Here is a 19177-nt window from a genome sequence, read left to right as displayed (position 1 = left end):
TTAAGTCAACACCCAAAACATCCAAGTCCGCACACGACGATTTAATTCACATTCCATTAAGTTAGAGATCATTTAAAAGTATTTTGTAAAAGAAAAATATTAACGTGCTGTTTTAAAATTTTAAAGACCAAATAGACATGAATCTCAAACTTCAATAGTGTACTTTTACCCTTAATTTTTTCACCAACCAATTTCAGGATTTTTCTAATCACTCCACTTCCATTTACCACACAAATGAAACAGGATTGATAAATCAAAACAAATCCAAAAGTATTACAATAGTTAACGAGAAAAGAAAATTTTTATCACCAATAAAAATAACTCCGAATGTAAGCAGTTTCCATGAAGACAGAAAAAACTAAATTCATTGGAAGCAAGAAGTGAACGCCTAAAGTAGACCAAGCTCATAAGAATCGGTATTTGATAGTCATAAACTAAAATCATATAGGATGTCGGTAGACAATGAAGCAATAACAGATGACGAACTCCTATGAATTATCAAAATAATTGTACAATAACCCCTCGTTCCCGTATAATTCTTTTGAAAACTAGAGAAAAGAAGAGGCATCCACTATTTTACTTGCAACACAAGAAACTGGGGAAAAGCTTTAAGAGAGACGAGGACGAGCACTTTTGTTCAAGCATCACTTTCTACAAAAGAAGCCCAAAGTTAGTTTATCTGAGTTGCCTCCACCAAACTTGTGCATTCACGCTCGGACGCTTGAGGATCTATTTTAAGCAGTTCAGCATCAGGGTTTCTTTTGCTGATGAACAAATGTATTCGTGGAGATTTAACCCCCAAATGTCTCAACGGATTCTTCTTTTTGGTTTTGTCAGAGCCTCAAGAAACCGAAACATCCAACGATCTAACATTCCTGTGATTTTAGCAGAAGATATCATTATTTTGGCCGGGAGAAAGGTAAAACAAGGAAGTTGTCTAATTCTTTATGTTACTTATGCTTAACAAATGATTCCAAAATCATCGAAAAAACACATCAATAATTTCTCGAACCTGTCACAGCGAAGGTGCCACCTAATACAGCACAAAGCCGAGTTATGAAGTGGAGAAAACTCCGTCTTTCTTCTTTGATGGTCACTGTGATTGGTGATAGATCGTATAAGAAGTAAACAGCTGCACATCATTGAAAACAATGGTAAGTTTCAACCTGGCCTTTGAGTTTGAATAACTATACGAACACATTTAACACATTTAGGGTGTTCCAGAGTGATAGGGCCGTAATCTTAGAAAATGAAATTTAGGAACAATTGATTTTGTAAAATTGATTTTTAAACAATCTTATGTTTGGTACAAAAATTTAAAAAGTGATTTTATATTTAGAATTGATTGAGTTCCAAAAGTTAATTTAGAATCCAAATTACTCAATTTTATTTTCTATTTGAGAAATAATTATAGTAAATATCTATTTCTATTTATTTTATCATTAAATCCCTATATGCATGGTTGATATTTTGACTGCGATGAATGTTCAATATACATTGAAAGAAAATTCAGAACATATACAATTGTTTATTTTATTAACAATTCAATGACAAATAAACTGTCAAGCAACCAACACATTTTACACAAACTGAATTAGATAACCATTTAAACTGAAATAAACCATTTTGGAACTGATTCCCGGTCAATCCCTTTAACAAAAATCACCTATCAACTAATTCTTCCAAAATCGATTTGAAATAATTTTATATTTTTCTAAAATCAATTTTAGTTTATGCAAAGACCTTCAAGGAAAAATGATTTTGGCAAGAAAAGATTTTGACTGATCCCAAAATCACTTCCAAAACACCCTTAGGCCTTACTCTTGTCTATAACATTTGATGAATTAGTGTAAAATTTTATAAATAATTTGTATAAAGCCTATTTCTCATCCATGGTAAAAAAAACATAAAATTCGTGACTGTAAAGCAATCCATTATAGATTAAATTATAATAAGAAATTCTACCGACCTGGCCATGACCTATCTGAGTCAGTCATCGGTGAGAAATATTCGGTGACTGAGAACTGATTGGTAGGTAACACATCTTTTGAGATATATTTATATTCAGTTGGAACAATCTGCAATAATACATGGAAAAACATGTAATATAGTTTAAATCCAGTGTTCACTGGTTAATTGTATACCGCTAATAGCTAATAAGAGCAGAATTAAACGATCAAGGAAAAGAAGATTCCTAACTGGAACAAACAGGGCAGATACAGGTGCACTGTACGGATCTCATTATTACATCAAATTTCTTAGATGTCATGTTGATTTCCTGATTTTACAAATTAGTTTATTCTGCAATATGAGCTACGCACGGGCAATAACAGGTTTTCCTTACCATGAAAAATAAATTTCAATTTCCCTTACCATGTGAGAGAGGGAAAGGATCGGAGGGGTAGGAGGGAGCCTCTCAGCTCCAATATCAGTATGTGTAGAGTACTATACATCAGATTATCTTGGAAACTGTAAAAAAAAAATTATGCACCAGATGTATCTTACGGCCGTTTGGACTTTTACCTTTATATAATATTTAAAGGTCCCACTTGTGTCATGTAAAATTCGAACTGTACCATCAAGTGGGTTGTGAATTCCAGGGTATTTTGGGCCAAAGGACAAATCATGAATCATGTGACTGACATTCACATGTTTGGACCCTCCGAAAATCTGCAAAAAGACAACAGAGAATGGTCAAAATAATTATTGGCACAGTGAGATGGAATATGCTTCACTGAAAGACATCACGAAAAAAGAGAGAAATGAAAGCAACACATTTTGCATTCGGACTAAACTCCCAAAATTGTGTCAATTTCTATGGCATGAACACATGTCAATATATATTGGAGGGTGATCAAGATCAGGGAGAAGAAAGAGAAACTACACCAAAAAAATAGGGTGAACTGACCATTTGGGCCACAAAAATGTTTAAGCCATGAACTGAAATATGAAAGTTCCCAGCAACCCTCTGGACATCTAGAACTCCATAAACCTGCAAAAAAGATTGCACTTGTCTTATATTTATGAAGAACCAGGAGGTAAATAATATTACAGTCCAGTAATTGCATATACATTACCCGACAGCCTTGTGCTTCTGCTAAGGCTTGCTTAACCTTTTTGACCAAATTTTCAGCAGCTTGATCAAAGCCGTGTATATGGGGATGATCTTTCTCCTTGTCATGATCATGATCTGCCAAAGGTTATTTACAGATGACCTTGTGAAATAGAGAAGCAAATTGACCGCATCTAATAATCTCCTGATTCACAATTCATTTATACAATTCATTTATATAATTCACTTATACAACAGATAGGCTTCTCATGAAATCAGAAACTGGGACTCTCATGAAACAGTGGGGCTTAGTGTGGTAAACGTATGTCTAACCAGAGCGAGAAGTCGCATGTTCTCAAGTTAAGCTCAAGATTTCTTTTAAAAGTATACATTCTTTTTAAAATAAGTGACAACAATTATATTATATTACTTAATTTGATAACCATTTGATTTTTGAAACTTTTTGCAAGTCTTATTACTTCTTTTCTTTATCAGTGTTATCACTGGACATAATTTTTTAAACACTTCTGCAAAGTAAATAACAAAACAGGGAAACCAACACTAGGCTTTTTTAAGTTCACGCTTACACACATAAATTATTAGACTTCATCTTCTTTTTGTTTTACCCTTTTTCTTGAGGAAAGTATTTAATTAATTTTTTTATATTTTAAAAACCTAAGGTGGCATGAGTGATGTAAAAATTGGTGTTTGTTTTATTTTACCCTTTTTATGCAATTTTCATTCTTTCAATGAAAATCTGTCTCAGTCAGAACATCTTACCTTTCAAAGAAAAGAAATGAGGTTTACCCCCTTCATTGAGATAATTTACAATTGATTTGAGACACAACACAATTGAAAAAGTAGTAACATTTATCTTTCACTTAGATGGTTCAACTCTCAATGACAGAATAATATATTAAAGTACCCAAGAAGATATATAAGGGGGGAAAAACGAACTTTATAGACCAATAATTATGTGGATAATGAAAAAAGGCACTACCATGCTTGTGATCAACGTGTTCCTTCTCCACAAGGTCAGACAAATATTCAGTGCCAATGATATGTCCATAGCTGTTAAGACGAAGCTGCAGAAAGCAAGAAACTCTGGATAATCAGCATGCATAGACTATGGAATTACTTCAAAACTATGCTTGCAAGTATGGCAAAGAATGCTTATTAGGAAGCATAAACTGATAATGCTTGTTAAGATATGTTTTCCTGTTGGAAATATGTTGGAAACAAGGACTAGTTGATTGTCTATGGCTCAAGGGTATGTTTGTGTTTTATTGTACCCTAATTTTATTTCCTTATTTGTTAGGGCTTGTTGTAATGCATTTATATTCTTCCCCCTTGTATTCTTTGGATTATTAGAAAATAATAAGAGCGGCTTCTATCGTGGTTTTTTCTTCCTGTATTAGGATTTTCCACGTATAACTTGTATTTGTCTTCTTCTTCTTTTCAATATGGTAGCGAAGTGTGGTGACAAAACCCTAGCCGCCATTATAATAAGAGCGACTTCTATCGTGGTTTTTTCTCCTTGTATTAGGGTTTTCCACGTATACCTTGTATTTGTCTTCTTCTTCTTTTCAATATGGTTTCGAAGTGTGGTGATGAAACCCTAGCCGTCATTGGCGAAAAGCAACAGGTGCGAGATAACCTTAGTTTTGCACCAGCCTCACTTCAGCCACAGCTGCTGCCATTTTTCCCACTTCCAATACTGCCACTGCTGTCCAAGTCGCCATTGATCGTTAACTTCAATCCTTGCATATCCATCAACTCTAGTACCGCCACAACCCTTTGATGGAAACCCTAGCCAAAACAAGATTAGTGAGTTGTCTGCCCAGCACAAAGGTAAATTCCCTGTCGTGGTAACAAGCTTCTTGCAGCAACCAAGTTTTTCCTCATCACAGTCGCCTAGTTATGACGTCAAGGTTTGGTTAGTTTATCTCTAGTAATGGTTCAACGACAGTTGGCTAATTTTCAAACAAGTTTTCAGCAACAAATCGCTGCTCTCGAGGCAGCTCTAGGTGCTTCCATAATCGCCACAAATTCTGTCGCTCCTTCGGTCTTACCGATGTATTTAGAGAATCCAGTAACCTCTTTCTCTAACTTAATTGTTACAAATTATTTATTTGGCTCCATGGGAAATTCCATAGGAGTAATTGGAAGGGAGAAATTGAATGACCAGAATTTTCCTCGTGGTCTCAATCCATAAGATGGCTCTTGAAGAGCATCATAAATTTGGATACCTAACAAGAGAGGTACCGAAACCTAGACCAGGAAGCCCTCAAGAGCGAATCTGGAAAGAAGAGAACTCTCTACTACGGTTTGTGTTAACAGTATGTAACCTAAAATTAGGAAACCCTTATCATATGCCGCTACTACTCGGGACATACGAGATACAGTTTAGAAGTTATACTCAAAGAGGCAGAATGCATCTCGCCTTTATACTCTGCGTAAGCAAATTCACAAGTGCAAGCAAGGGATAGTGGATGCTACTTCATATTTTAACAAATTGTTAATGATTTGGCAAGAGATGGATTTGTGTCGAGAGATTGTTCGAGATTGTTCTTGTGGAGGTGTTCAGTACTCCAAAATGAGAAAGTTGATCGTACATATGATTCCTTGCTGGCTTGAATTCCAAGTTTGACTTAGTTCATTGTTGTATACTAGGGCAAAGACTTGTTCGACATTGATGGAGGTGTGTTATGAGGTTTGTCTAGAGAAAGATCGCACAAGTGCAATGAACATCGTGGTTGTTTTTGCCACTGATTCTGTGGCCTTCAGTGTGAAGTCCTCTAGTTACGATAGTGAAAAACAAAATGGAAAGCCTATCTTGGTGTGTGAACATTGCAAGAAACCTTGGCATACGAAAGACAACTGTTGGAAGTTACATGGTCAACTCCCATATGGTAAGAACAACTGACAAATGACAAGCATAATTCTGGTAAGGCATTTATGTGTGAAGTTACTGGAACATCACACACCCCACCCCCCGCAAAGAACCAAGGTGATCCTAATACTTCTTCTCTTGGAGTCATATCACAATTAGGTAACTCTCAATCCTTCAGTCTTATCAACATCGATAGGAATAAATTTTGGATACTTGATTCAAGTGCTACAATCCATTTAACTGGATCCTCTGAACATTTTATTGCATATCTTCCTTGTGCTGGCAATGAAAAGATTAGGATTGCAGATGGGTCCTTTGCCCCTATTGCAGGCAAGGGTCATATTTCCCCTTTTGAGGGTCTCACTTTATAGAATGTGCCTGAAATATCTTACAATTTACTATCTATTAGTAAGATAACAAGGTATCTACATTGTCAAGCTGTCAGCTCGAGGAAGATGATTTATACTGCCTGACACAGTAGGGAACTCTATTTCCTTGACAACGAAGGTTCCTCTAGGAATTGTTATAGGACTAGTTTATTGTCATATTAATTTTCTACTTCTAAAAAAAATCGTATGTTATGGCACTTTTTTGTCTTGGCCACCCAAATTTTCAATATATGAAATATCTATTTTCTTCTTTATTTTCTAAAGTGGATGCCACTACTTTGTCTTGTGATGTGTGTATTCATGCAAAACAGCATAGTCTTGTTTTCGTTTTAGGTCTATAGACTTACCTAGCCTTTTACCCTTATTCATAGTGATGTTTATTGTCATATTAATTTTCTACTTCTAAAAAAAATCGTATGTTATGGCACTTTTTTGTCTTGGCCACCCAAATTTTCAATATATGAAATATCTATTTTCTTCTTTATTTTCTAAAGTGGATGCCACTACTTTGTCTTGTGATGTGTGTATTCATGCAAAACAGCATAGTCTTGTTTTCGTTTTAGGTCTATAGACTTACCTAGCCTTTTACCCTTATTCATAGTGATGTTTAAGGGCCCTCGCAGATCACGTAACGTTGGTATGTGACCTTTATTGATGATCATACCCGTCTCACACAGATCTTTTTCCTTATTGATAAATTTGAGATCTTATCAATATTTCAACAGTTTTACACAACTATTGAGACACACTTCAATGCAAAAATTGCTATTTTGCATTGCAATGACAATCGTGAGTTCCTAAATCATGAATTTCTGCCCTCTAAAGAGATTGTCCACCAAAGTTCCTGTGCCTATACTCCTTAACAGAGCGGGGTGGTTGAACGAAAAAACAATCACCTCCTCGAGGTTGCTTGCTCTGTCATGCTGCTTCTCTTCCCTCCTACTTACAAAGGATGCAATCCTCACTGTGGCTCATTTTATCAATAGAATGTAATCTCATGCCCTCCACCTCTAAACACCTCTTGAATGTCTCAAGGAGTTCTACTCTACCACACGACTTATTCGTGATGTTCCTCTCTTTGTGTTTCGGTGCACTACCTTTGTTCACAGTCATGGTCCTAACCATACTAAGTTTGCTCCTCCTGCCAAGTCGTGTTTTCGTGGGACGAGAAAAGGTTATATAAGTTTTACCATCCTTCTCGAAAGTATTTCATGTCCACGAATGTCACCTTCCTTGAGGACAAATCCTTCTTTCTGGTGAATCCTCTTCAAGGGGAGAGTGAGTGAAGAGGCTAACTGGCCCATTCCCTTCATTCTTTTAGCTCCTACTAAGCCTCTTGAACCCATCCTCCATAACACCATTCTACCAACCAACCAAGTTCCTTAGATAACTTACTACAGGAAGAATTTTAGAAAGGAAATGATGCGCGCTACTACTCCGCTGGCTCCGGCTCATGAATCTGAACCAACACAAGCTCAAGGCATGACTGAACTTAATAATAATAACTTGGGTGTTGAGAATGATATTGTTGATGTGACCGAGGAAGATATGACTAAATGATAGCTCCAGAAGAGAACGTGGTTGCCATAAGTGATGAAACTCTAGGAGATAAACAGGTGGGTGAGAACAACCAGGATGACTCAGACAAACCAGAGAGTTATGACCCCTCTCTTGACATGCCAATTGTCTTGAGAAAGGGTACTAGGTCCTGTAGGGATGCAAATGAGTGATTACTCTAAACTCTCTTGAGGCACTACAATTAATATTTATTTTTCTACTGCTATTGGTGTTTGAATTAAGAATTGGTTTTTCTTGGTTAGCGTCTCTTTAGTCATTAAATCATGTAAACTTTTATAAAGAAAAGGGGGTTCACTCAGACCTACAGAGTAGATCATTCCGACTTTTTCTTCTATGGCAAACTTAAACACAGTTAGGATTCTTCTGCATGTTGTAGTCAACAGAGAGTGGCCTCTCCATCAACTTGATTTAAAGAATGCTTTCCTAAATGGTGGTTTGGAACAAAAAGTGTACATGAGTGCTCCTCCAGGTTTTGAAGTTCAGTTTAACTACCAAGTTTGTAGGCTTTGGAAAACTCTTTGTGGTCTGAAACAATCCCCCAAGGTGTGGTTCATTAGAATTACAACATTTGTTAAATCTCAAGGCTTCACTTAGGGATACTCTGATCACACACCGTTTACAAAAATGTTTGAATTTGGGAAAATTGTTGTGTTAATTGTGTATGTCGGTGACATTGTCCTTTCAGGAGATGATACTGCTGAGATTACGAGGCTGAAAAAGAAGATCGATGACAAATTTGAAATCAAAGACCTAGGAAATCGGAAGTACTTCCTTGCAATGGGGGGTGGCGAGATTAAGGGAAGGAACCTCTATTTCGCAAAGGAAATAGTCTCTTGACCTATTAAAAGAAACAAATATGATTGGATGTAGACATGCTGATATTCGATGGAATGCGAAACTGAGAAATTTTGTTTATAGAGTTCTTGTTGATAAAGAGAAGTATCAACGTCTGATGGGAAAGTTGATTTATCTATCCCACACTAGAACAAATATCTCCTATGTGGTTAGTATTGGGAGTTAGTTTATGCAGCACCCTACAAATAACACATGCAAGTTGTGAATCGTATTATAAGGTATTTGAAAACTACTTCAAGTAAAGGTCTGATGTTTAGGAACTTGACAGAAAATGTATTGTTACTTGGATCAGTTAGGCTCAGGAAAGATCAATGACAGACAGAAAATCCATTTTGGGATACTGTATCTTTGTCGGGTAATCTTGTTACTTTGAGGAGTAAAAAGCAGGACGATGTCACTAGTAGCAGTGTTGAAGCTGAATATAGAGCTATGAGTTTGGGAATCTGTGAAGAGATCTGGCTGCAGAAAGTTTTGTGATAGAACACTAGTGTAGATGTTCTTTATTCAATTTGCTAAGAGAAACTTCAGTACAAAGAAAGATTGATAGATTATCAATCTGGAAATAAAACACAAAATACTATAAGAAAACAAGAATAAACACACTCCGTTATCCTCCTCTCAAGTATAAACGACACTCACAAATAATTGATCCCCCCTCCCTCTCCAACTTCTTATTAATAAATGTGAAAAAAAAAATTCTCCCTTTCAGTTTGAAAAACTCTGATCTCCAATAAGGTCCATTGACTTCAGCCCAAAGCACATAATCATCTTTCTTCAGCCCACAAAGCAGCTTAATTTTCTTGAATCTTCCTTTTCCCAAACACGTTGTCATAATTAACCCTTTGCATATTACCACCAAGTGTTTAATTTTCAAACTCTTCTTCTCTAGTGGGCTAGGCCCATAATCAAATTGTTGTTCCAAATGCCAGTTATCTTGGGCCAGCACACCTTTACCCTCCTTAAAACAGCCATAAGCTTCCAACGATCCAAGTCCATAATAAAGACCAAAATCATACTACAGGCAATTTCATTTCCGGGACCCACCTTTAGGCATTTTTTTTGCCCTCCCATTTTTGGAACTCACCCCAACTTCATCTACGGAAAGAGTGGGCCTCCAATGTTTTATTTAGAATAAGTTGAAATCCCCTTGAAATAATAAAACCCAAGATTTTAGGGTTTATTTCTTTTGCCCTAACCCTCTTTCTTATCAATTTATGCCACGTCATTGGCACCGTCACGTGGGTAGCATCTTCTTCCTCTTCACGCGATTTACCCCTACTCTAGACCACCTTATCGGGCCACCGTAGATTGGCAACTGCAGCGTCTTCTCTCTCCGCCGCATCCAGCCATTTTCTGCTTCTTTGAGCAGCAATTTTTTCTTCACTCAAGTCTTCATTTTGGGCCTCACAGGTAATCATCGTCGACCTTCCTCTATAGTTTCTTCTTGGTCACTCTTCGCCATCATCTTCATCTTGTTGTATAACCATTGCAACCGCGCTTTCCTCGATTTTTCTCCAAATTCAGCAACTTCTTCTCGGAATCCGTCGACTTATGAATCTGAAGATACCGATCTGCTCTAAATAGGCACAAATCCAGATCAGTGTCGCTGAACACAGGTATTTCAACCTTCTTGAATTTGCTACGGTTGTTCGAATTTTCATCCCCTTCAGACTTGTTTGTTTTTACCTTCTACCTTGATTTCCTTCAGTGTCGTACCTCCACCTTCGATGATACTCTCAATCGTCGATCCTCTACTCGACAATCCTTCCATTCCTCCAGAGATTGTCGAATTGTTCTTCGCTATTCCTTCGATGCATTTTAGCAATAGTTGTTGTTTTTCCCTTTGGATGCCCAATCTTTCGATGCTCTTTGCCAAGGGTAACAAGTTTTCTTTGATTGCTAGCAACTTGTGTAACTCCACTTGTGTCCCCGATATTTCCTGATCAACGATCTCTAGCTTCTCTTCGATCCATTTTTGCGCCATTCTCTATCGTTTTCTCAGGTAAAAACGCTCTGATACCAATTTGATAGAATAGTAGTGTAGATGTTCTTTATTCAATTTGGTAAGAGAAACTTCAATTCAAAGAAAGATTGATAGATTATCAATCTAGAAATAAAACACAAAATACTATAAGAAAACAAGAACAAACACACTCTATTATCCTCCTCTCAAGGACGAACAGCCCACTCACAAATAACTGATCCCTTCCCTCTCCAACTTCTTATTAATAAGCTATGCAACTACCTAAATATCTAATTACCTTTATACCCCTAACCCTATACTAATCTAGGTATCTAATATTTTGTCTAGTCTACACCAAAATTGTGAGTTACCTATAAGCTCTTCTGTGATAATAAAGTTGCTATAAGCATAGCTAATAACCCAGTTTAACATGACAAAATGAAACATGTGGAGATTGACAAACATTTTATAAAGAAGAAACTTGATAATGGCACGCACTGTATTCCGTACATCCCTTCCAATCAACAAATTGTCGATGTTCTCACCAAAGGATTACTCAAAAAGAAATTTGACTCTTATGTTAGCAAGTTGGGTCTAATTGACATCTACACTCCACCTTGAGGGAGAGAGTTGGAAATATGTTGGAAATAAGAGGCTAGTTGATTGTTTATAGCCTCAACCTCAAGGGTATTTTTGTAATCTATTGTACCCTAGTTTTAATTCCTTATTTGTTAGGGCTTGGTGTAGCCTATATATATTCTTCCCCCTTTTATTTTTGGATTATTAGAAAATAATAAGAGCAACTTCTACCGTGGTTTTTTCTCGTTGTACTAGGGTTTTCCACATATATCTTGTGTTTGTTTTCATCTTCTTTCCAATATTTCCCAATGAAAAAGATTAGTTAAGATATGTTTTCCAAAAAAGAATTTAGTTAAGATAGAATGCTTTTTAGTATGTTAAGATAGTGTTTTCTCAAAAACATATCTTAACTGAAAAAACATATCTTAACTAGAAAAACACTATCCCAAATGGTGGTGATAGTCTTAAATAGACTCCTAACGCTAATGGCAGCTTTACTACGAAGTCTACTTTTTCTCAATTTAACCAAAAGATCCCCCTCCATTGCTGTTCCTTTGATTCATCACATATGGAAGACTAAAATTCCAAAAAAGGTGAAAATTTTCTTATGGTCGCTCGCTTCCAGGAGACTTAACACCCATGAGAAACTCCAAAAAGTTCTAGTAGACTATGCTCAGCCCCTCGATGTGTTGCCTTTGTTTCAAAGAAGAGGAGACCTTGGATCACTTATTTTTGCACTCTCTTTACTAGGAAAGCTTGGAACACTTTGTTTAGAATTTTTGGTTTGGAGCTTTGTTTTCCTAGTAAGGTTGATAGTTGGTTGATTGAAGGGCTCAACATTAGAGGTTATAGCCCAAAAGGAAACATCTTATGGAGATGTGCTACCCGGTCTCTTTTGTGCATTTGGAAAGAAAGGAATAGTAGAATTTTTTAATATAGCTATAATTCTTTTGATTCTTTTGGGCTGTGTTGCAACATACAGCTTCTTGTTGGAGTACGAATTACACCAAATACTTTTGTAATTATAGCCTTTCTATGATATTCAACGGTTGGAAGGCCATCAATTTTTAGTTTCTCCTGGGGAGGGCCCTCTTGTCCCTTGCCCTTAGGTTGTTCTCTTTTGTTATATGGATATATTTGTTTCTTATCAAAAAAAAAAAAAATGTTTTTCAAAAGAAAAAATTAGTTAAGATCAATCATGGGCAGCACGGGGATGTGGCATGTCCCCACAATAATTTCTATAAATTTAGCAAGGGATTCCTGTGAAGAATTAAAGACTTGCAAAGAATTGTTACTTCCATACTTTTCCTTGATACAAATCAATTAAATTAAATGAATTTTTTTCAGAATTTCGTTTTAATTAAATAGTTAAGTTTTGCAGAATATTTTTATTTAAATGCTTAATTCTTGAGAATCTACCTTTAAAAAGAAAATTATTAAACCTCCTAACAGAAATAAAACAATACCATCTATCAAATTATCTAATTATCCTTATAAATAGTTGGATGACATATCAAGTTATCTGTCATTGGAGAATAAATTTTTTAATAATAATAATAGTAATAATAACAACAACAACAATAATATTAGTAAATTTAAAGGGGAAAAAGCAGGGATGGAGAACGGGGGAAATATCCCTACTTAGAAGTATAAATATAAGGTTAGATACATCTTGTAATAAGAAGATCAACCCAGAAGTTTCTTTTTGTTGCTTCCTCTTTTTGGAAAGAAAACAACTTTTCATTGCTTTCATGGAAAAGATAACATATTCCTTGGCCAAAAGACTAACAGATGTTCTTTATCTTCCTCTAAAAATATCTACGGTGATTGTGGTAAGAGATTCAATGGTCATAACAGAATACAAAACAAATCCTTTTTTTTTCAAAAGAAAAAAACAATAGCATGAGGTCTTGGGTAGGGAGGGGTGAAGGTGGAAAGAAAGAGGAGATCCCATCGCCATTTTGCATTAGATTGAAACTAAAGCTGCAGTACCAGGTGCACAATGTGATTGAGGACGACCAATGCCCTATAAATCAAAATATTCTTCCAGACATACAAGAGGATGGATGCTGGACATATAAGAAAGCTGACTTGAACAACAATAAATAGAATGATGGAGAATGTGATGAATGTTGTTTCTAAAATGAATAGTAGATGGTCGATTGGCTGGAGCATCAGTTTCCATTGCTCCTTTCCTCAGGGGTAAAAGGAGATTCGATGTTGCAAAAGGCTTTCACTTCAGGGGGCATGTGTGACATGGGAAGCCTGAGTCTTTGGACAAAAAGGAAGTATGGGTTGATTCTCAATATAACCCCTTCAAACCAAAGGCATATGTATGGATGTATTTAATCTAATGTTCCAGCATAATTGAGCAATATCCCTTTTGAGAGTGGAATTTATTTTCCAAGTAATTCTTCCCTACTAATTTGCTTGTGTTCTTGATGCTTCATTGGAGGCATGGCAAAAGGCGTGGATTATTTCACACGTGAAGTTCACATTTAATAAAAAGATGATACAATCCAACTGTTGGAATGAGCACGAGATGATGACTACAAAAGAAGAAGTTCAGTCTATGTTTTGTATTATGGTTCTCTCTTGCCTTGTTTTGGCAAGTTTGGAACTTTTGTTTCTGTTTCATCTCATGTACTTTTAGCATCAAACCCATTAATTGTTTCAATGAAAAGTCTTGTTTCTGTTTTTCTTTTAAAATAAAGTTCCTCCACAAGGAGATCCTTAAGATTTGAGGACGAATTTTCCCGAAGAAAAAGAGATGATAAGGAAATAAGTGGGAATGTCAAGAGCTAGAGCTAAAAGTCTTCTTGAACCACTGAATGTTTACTTCCAAGCTACGGCGAAAATTTTCAACCCTTCATGCTTCAAGGCTACCAAGAGATTCAATGAATCTGAAAATCCAAATTCATCCACATCCTTAATGCATTATGTACAAATTTAATTTCGTGTATTTAAAGGTTCATGTATGGAGTTGCAGCTTTTTGGATGAAACCAGACAATATAGATGAAAGGTTGTGTCCTTATATGGTGACCTTTCATTTAGTTTAGATAGTGATGTATTTTTCACGTAGAAGTAGAACCCAAAGACATAGTTGTAAAACATATAGAACAGAACCTATTCAAGTAAGGTCCTTTTTCATATTTGAAGTAAAATTGGAGTTTAAATGAAGTTATCATAGAGTTCAATCTCTTGAGCTTTCTTTATATTCTTATGTTTAGAATGCATGTTTTAGAACTTTCAATCTAGCATGATCATTAGATTGTGAAAATTTTGAAATTTTCAGGAGCTTCTTTCTTCTTGATCTTATCTTTCCAACCCAAAGTTGTGTAACTTTCTTGGGGTCGATTATCAATTCATCATTGGGGTTCATTCTTATTATTGTTATGGGGGTTCACCTTGAATAAAGGGAGTTCTCAAACATAAAATGAGGTACTTTCCTCTCCTCAAAATATCTAGCCCAGCAGAATTTTTCACTAATTTGATAAAAAGTTTATGATAAAAAGTCATTAATTTCCTCATCCCTAACTCTCAACCTAAGCTCAGTTTCTCATCCAAGTATAAAGTTTTCACTCATTTGGATGCCAATAATTATATATCCTACTTAGTACATGGTTATGAGTTTAAAAGGAGAACTAAAATGTTATGGACTAATGCTGCGAAAGTTTTGTGAGAGGCATATGGATAGAGGAATCAACGCATTTGGTAAACAAGTAAATTGGGAGGAAAGAATGGAATTTATAAAATATTGATGTGTTATTATGATGTAATTAATTTTCGTTGATGTGCTCTCTTGTAGACTCGTAAAGGAGATTTCTTGACCAGTAATGGAGATTTTCAACCAAACTAGGATCCATCTATTGCACACATATTTATTTGATATGTTACTTATATGTAAATAGACATACATTGATATAATTCGAATTAGTTTCATGTCCGTGCTCAACAGTTTCATTTTTAATAAACACACATATACTTCATGCATTATGCACAAGAATATGCAAAGCGGAAAGAAGTCAAGGAAATAAAAAAATTATCAAGAAATTATCTTACTTTCCATATATTTGTGTCAAGATCCACTTCATGCTTTCCTGACATATCAATTGCATCTACACTTAAGACTGAAAAACAATATAGAAAAACTGAGCATTTGACCATTTATCACTATGAAACAATAGTAAATTATAGATATGTTGAAGCAAAACAATATGTGAAACCAACACAGCATATGATCAAAAAGACATTTAATACTAACCATCGCAAGGTAAAGAAGGAAAGGTCATGTTTATGTGAATGGGAAGAGTTTCTCCACGTTTCAAATCTACAGACATCTGTCATAAGAACAAGGTTAAACTACTGAAAACATCTCCTAACTTTTAACCAGTTCCAAGAGAAGGACAACAAAAGCTAAACATAAAATGATAACATTTAACTATTAGCTCAATAGTGTCAGAAATGACAAGATGGGTGTATTCGTTTGTATAATATTTAATTGGGTTGGACTTGTGGATGATTATAGTTAAGATTTTTTTTGCCCAAATGTACTCTAGATTGAATACTATATTTTTGCTAAGAAGCACCGACACTCCTGAAGTGGCCAAATGTTGGAGTCCGACACCGCCCCTTGACATGTGTCTGACATGCCCACCGGCGTGCTCATTATTTTAAGCAAGTTAGGCGAGTGCACAATTGCTAAGCAAGGTAGTAGTGCACAGGCCATAAACTACCATTTAACACACCCATCATAGCAGATGAATGTGCACGACAAGGCATAAAGGAGGACCTTGAAGCTATGCAAGGATCAAAACATGGGTGTATGTGGGGTATGCACTGGGACTAAACATTCCTATACTATACATGTGTTAGTAAAGGTCGAGTATAGCTCCATAATAGATGTGCATTCTGGGTGAAATTTGTATTCCCTGAGCACATATGACAGGAGCATAATCGTGTTGCCTTAAGCTCAATGTGAACTTGGCATTGACAAACTCTTCGATCATAGCACCATCTCTGAACACTCATACCAAATGTCTGGAAAAAGTAACCCTAGACGCCACTTGTAAAGTCTCATGCAACCCAAAGAATATGGCCCAAGTCTTCCTCCACTTTCCGACAAAGAATACAACAAAAAGGCCCAACGAGCATCGTCATCTACCTGACAAGTTTGTCCAGCATGTTAGCACAACTGCTTCCTGACAAGCCTGTCTAGTGTCTTAGCACAACTGTTAAGAACCTACCAAGTAAAGAACCTCAACTTCCTAGGATCCTTGATCCTCCAAAGCACCAAAAAGACCAACTCACCTAGGGGGGGAAGGATTCACCAAGAAATGAAAGAAAGACTTACATGAAAACCCTTCCAAAGGATTGGGTCTCCAAAATCTGACATCCCTTCTCCCCAACCCAAAGGGGTGATCCTCAAGTAAAGAAAGAAGAGTGGCCACATCTGTTGCTTTCCTATTGGAAAGAGAACAACGGAACCCAAATGAAAAAGAACAAAAGCTTCCGGACCACACTAGAAAGTCAACAACAAAATGATTTTTGAGGGACTGCAAGTGGTACAATTGAGGAAACATAAAACAAATGCTTTAGTACAAGAAAATAAAAATTAGTATGGAGATGGTTTAATCACTATGGGGAATGGCAGAAAATGTTCTGTCCATGGAGAGAGACATTGAGATTCGAGGAAACATAACACAAACGCTAAAGCACAAGAAAATGAAAATTTAATGAAGATGGTTTAATCACTACTGGGAATGACAGAAAATGTTCTATAGACGACGAGAGACATTGAGATTCTTCCAGAAGGATGGAGACAATGAATGGTCACCAAACCAATGGTACAAAGTCAAATTAGGTATGGGAAAAACATCCATTGTGGAGCCTGCTACTCATTCTCGACCTCTTAAATGAATCAGTAAAAATGTTGACTTACAATCCTAAATGATAAAAAGAAAAATCCTACTTATCTCATTTTTTCAGGCGTAAACTTTCTACAAAACTTATTTTCCAAAGGAAATTGGAGAAGTTCAACAAGAGACATTTAAAGTCATTGTTACAACCTCATTGCAAGCTAACAAAGGAAGAATGAAATTTCTTCTTTCTAAGACAGTACCATATACATCAACCAATTAGAAGGTTGGAAACAATGGAGAGGACGCAATCCTTTATCACATAAGTGAATGTGGAACTAACCCTTTTGTAGAAAATATCTTTTCCTCACTAACAATTAGAAAGCTTTTACAGCAAGAAAAATTAGGAAGCTATGTTTCAAAGTTTTCAATGATTGCGGGAAGAGTTATATTTTCTACTTGCTATGGACTATATAGAAGAGCGGATGAATTATGGATTGTGGATCAGCATTATCAAAGCAATTATCAGGTAGAAGGGCAGAGAGAAATATGTTCAAATTAAAAATTTTAAAAAAAAAGAAGAAAAAAAAGGAGGTTAAATGGGAGAAAAGATTAAAAGTCTTGAACATAATGCAGCTTCTTAGTATGTTCTTTCTAAGGAATTTAACAACTATATTCTGACCAAATTGATTCTCCAGTGAAAGGACACGTAATTATACATAGGCTCACATATAGCTTAATATAAGTCATTGGCCCAAAACATGTCAATAATCTATCTCTAATAATAGCTTTAAACATAATTGAAATTTGTCAACATGCTTTATTCATATTCATTTTTTTGAGAGGAAAACAAAAAATTAATTGATGAAAGGAATTGAATGCCCACCAAAGGTGATTTACAATAGCTTTAACGATATTCCTTAGGATTTTTCTTTGTCAAGATCTCATAATACTTTACTCGTTTCCAGTAACTTATCAGATATAAACAAAAACAAAATTCAGTACGCAGCTATATCTATCAAATAAGTACATATCCAAAGAAAATGTGATACAGGTAGCAAATAGAGAGAATAAAAACCTGATGAACAGTATATGTGGAGAGATAATATCTCAGTTCGTGCAGAAATAGTGTGGCCATTATGACTAATCCAACAACAGACACTGTGAACACAAAAAAAGTAAAATATTCAGTGGAGCAAAACAGAACAAATGAGCCTAACATTTAAAAAAAAAAATACAGATAAACAGTTAAGAGAACAATATACACTTCAAATTTACCACCATACTGGAGATAAAGAAGCATAAATGTTAAATAACACATCGTAGAAGAAAAAATACAAAGAGAGAAGCCATGCCCTCTCATATTACCAAACGCCCCAGTTTGTGTTTTCTGCAACAAATGCTCTTCCGCTCGAGGAAACGCATCCAAGCTCTTTATCGTCTGCTTTAAGCCCATGTTTACCTCCTGTCATTGAAAAAGAAATTAAGCAAAACATCTCATAATTATAAACAGCAAACTTTGGCAATCATCTTGCATATCAAAACTGAGAAATTCCAACGCCTTCCATCAACAACAAAACCAACCCTTTCCCACATAATTGAAAATTCTGAATTCCAAAATCGCCCAATAAAGATATGGAGAAAAAAAAACTTGGAAAACAAAAAATCCAGAACCTCAAAGATCCGTTTCGATGAATCAAAATTGGAGATCGAGGAGTGATTTTCTCGGAAATCTTAATGCGTAGATTCTCAAGAGGAAAAGAATTCGTGCAGAAATCAAACAATTGCAGGAACTAGTGATAAAAAAATATAGTAATCGAAGGAGTTGTACCAAACGAGGAGGGATGAAGAATCTGGTCGTTTGTCGAAGTCCAATGGGGGGGCTTTTGCGCGACGAAAAATTCAAGCGTTAAGACTTCAAAAAGTTTTATGATTAATTTCTAAATTCCCTTTTTACGCAATAACCTGTGCTAGACCAAAAAAAACTGTCTATTACTTTTTTTGGAAGA

The 19177-nt window shown here is 35.8% G+C and overlaps 1 protein-coding gene across 2 annotated transcripts; it reads right to left on the bottom strand.

Moving 5' to 3' along the window:
- Positions 1-394: 394 nt before the first annotated feature.
- Positions 395-19177, bottom strand: LOC103501390 (uncharacterized). 2 transcript variants are annotated; one of them, XM_008464959.3, is made up of 12 exons: positions 19000-19177; positions 18537-18633; positions 18247-18329; positions 15575-15650; positions 15373-15440; positions 4053-4137; positions 3078-3190; positions 2909-2992; positions 2524-2670; positions 1970-2078; positions 1013-1132; positions 395-875 (listed from the first exon to the last, which is right to left on the bottom strand). In XM_008464959.3, the coding sequence occupies exons 2-12, from the start codon at positions 18622-18624 to the stop codon at positions 808-810; spliced, it is 1041 nt and encodes a 346-aa protein (XP_008463181.1). In that variant the 5' UTR covers positions 18625-18633; positions 19000-19177; the 3' UTR covers positions 395-807. The 2 variants fall into 2 exon arrangements, with proteins under 2 accessions (XP_008463181.1, XP_008463182.1); XM_008464960.3 differs by having other exon boundaries at positions 18843-19036.

Source organism: Cucumis melo, chromosome 9 (genome assembly GCF_025177605.1).
Source record: "Cucumis melo cultivar AY chromosome 9, USDA_Cmelo_AY_1.0, whole genome shotgun sequence".
Classification (NCBI taxonomy): domain Eukaryota; kingdom Viridiplantae; phylum Streptophyta; class Magnoliopsida; order Cucurbitales; family Cucurbitaceae; genus Cucumis; species Cucumis melo.
This window is presented reverse-complemented; position numbering and strand designations above follow the sequence as displayed.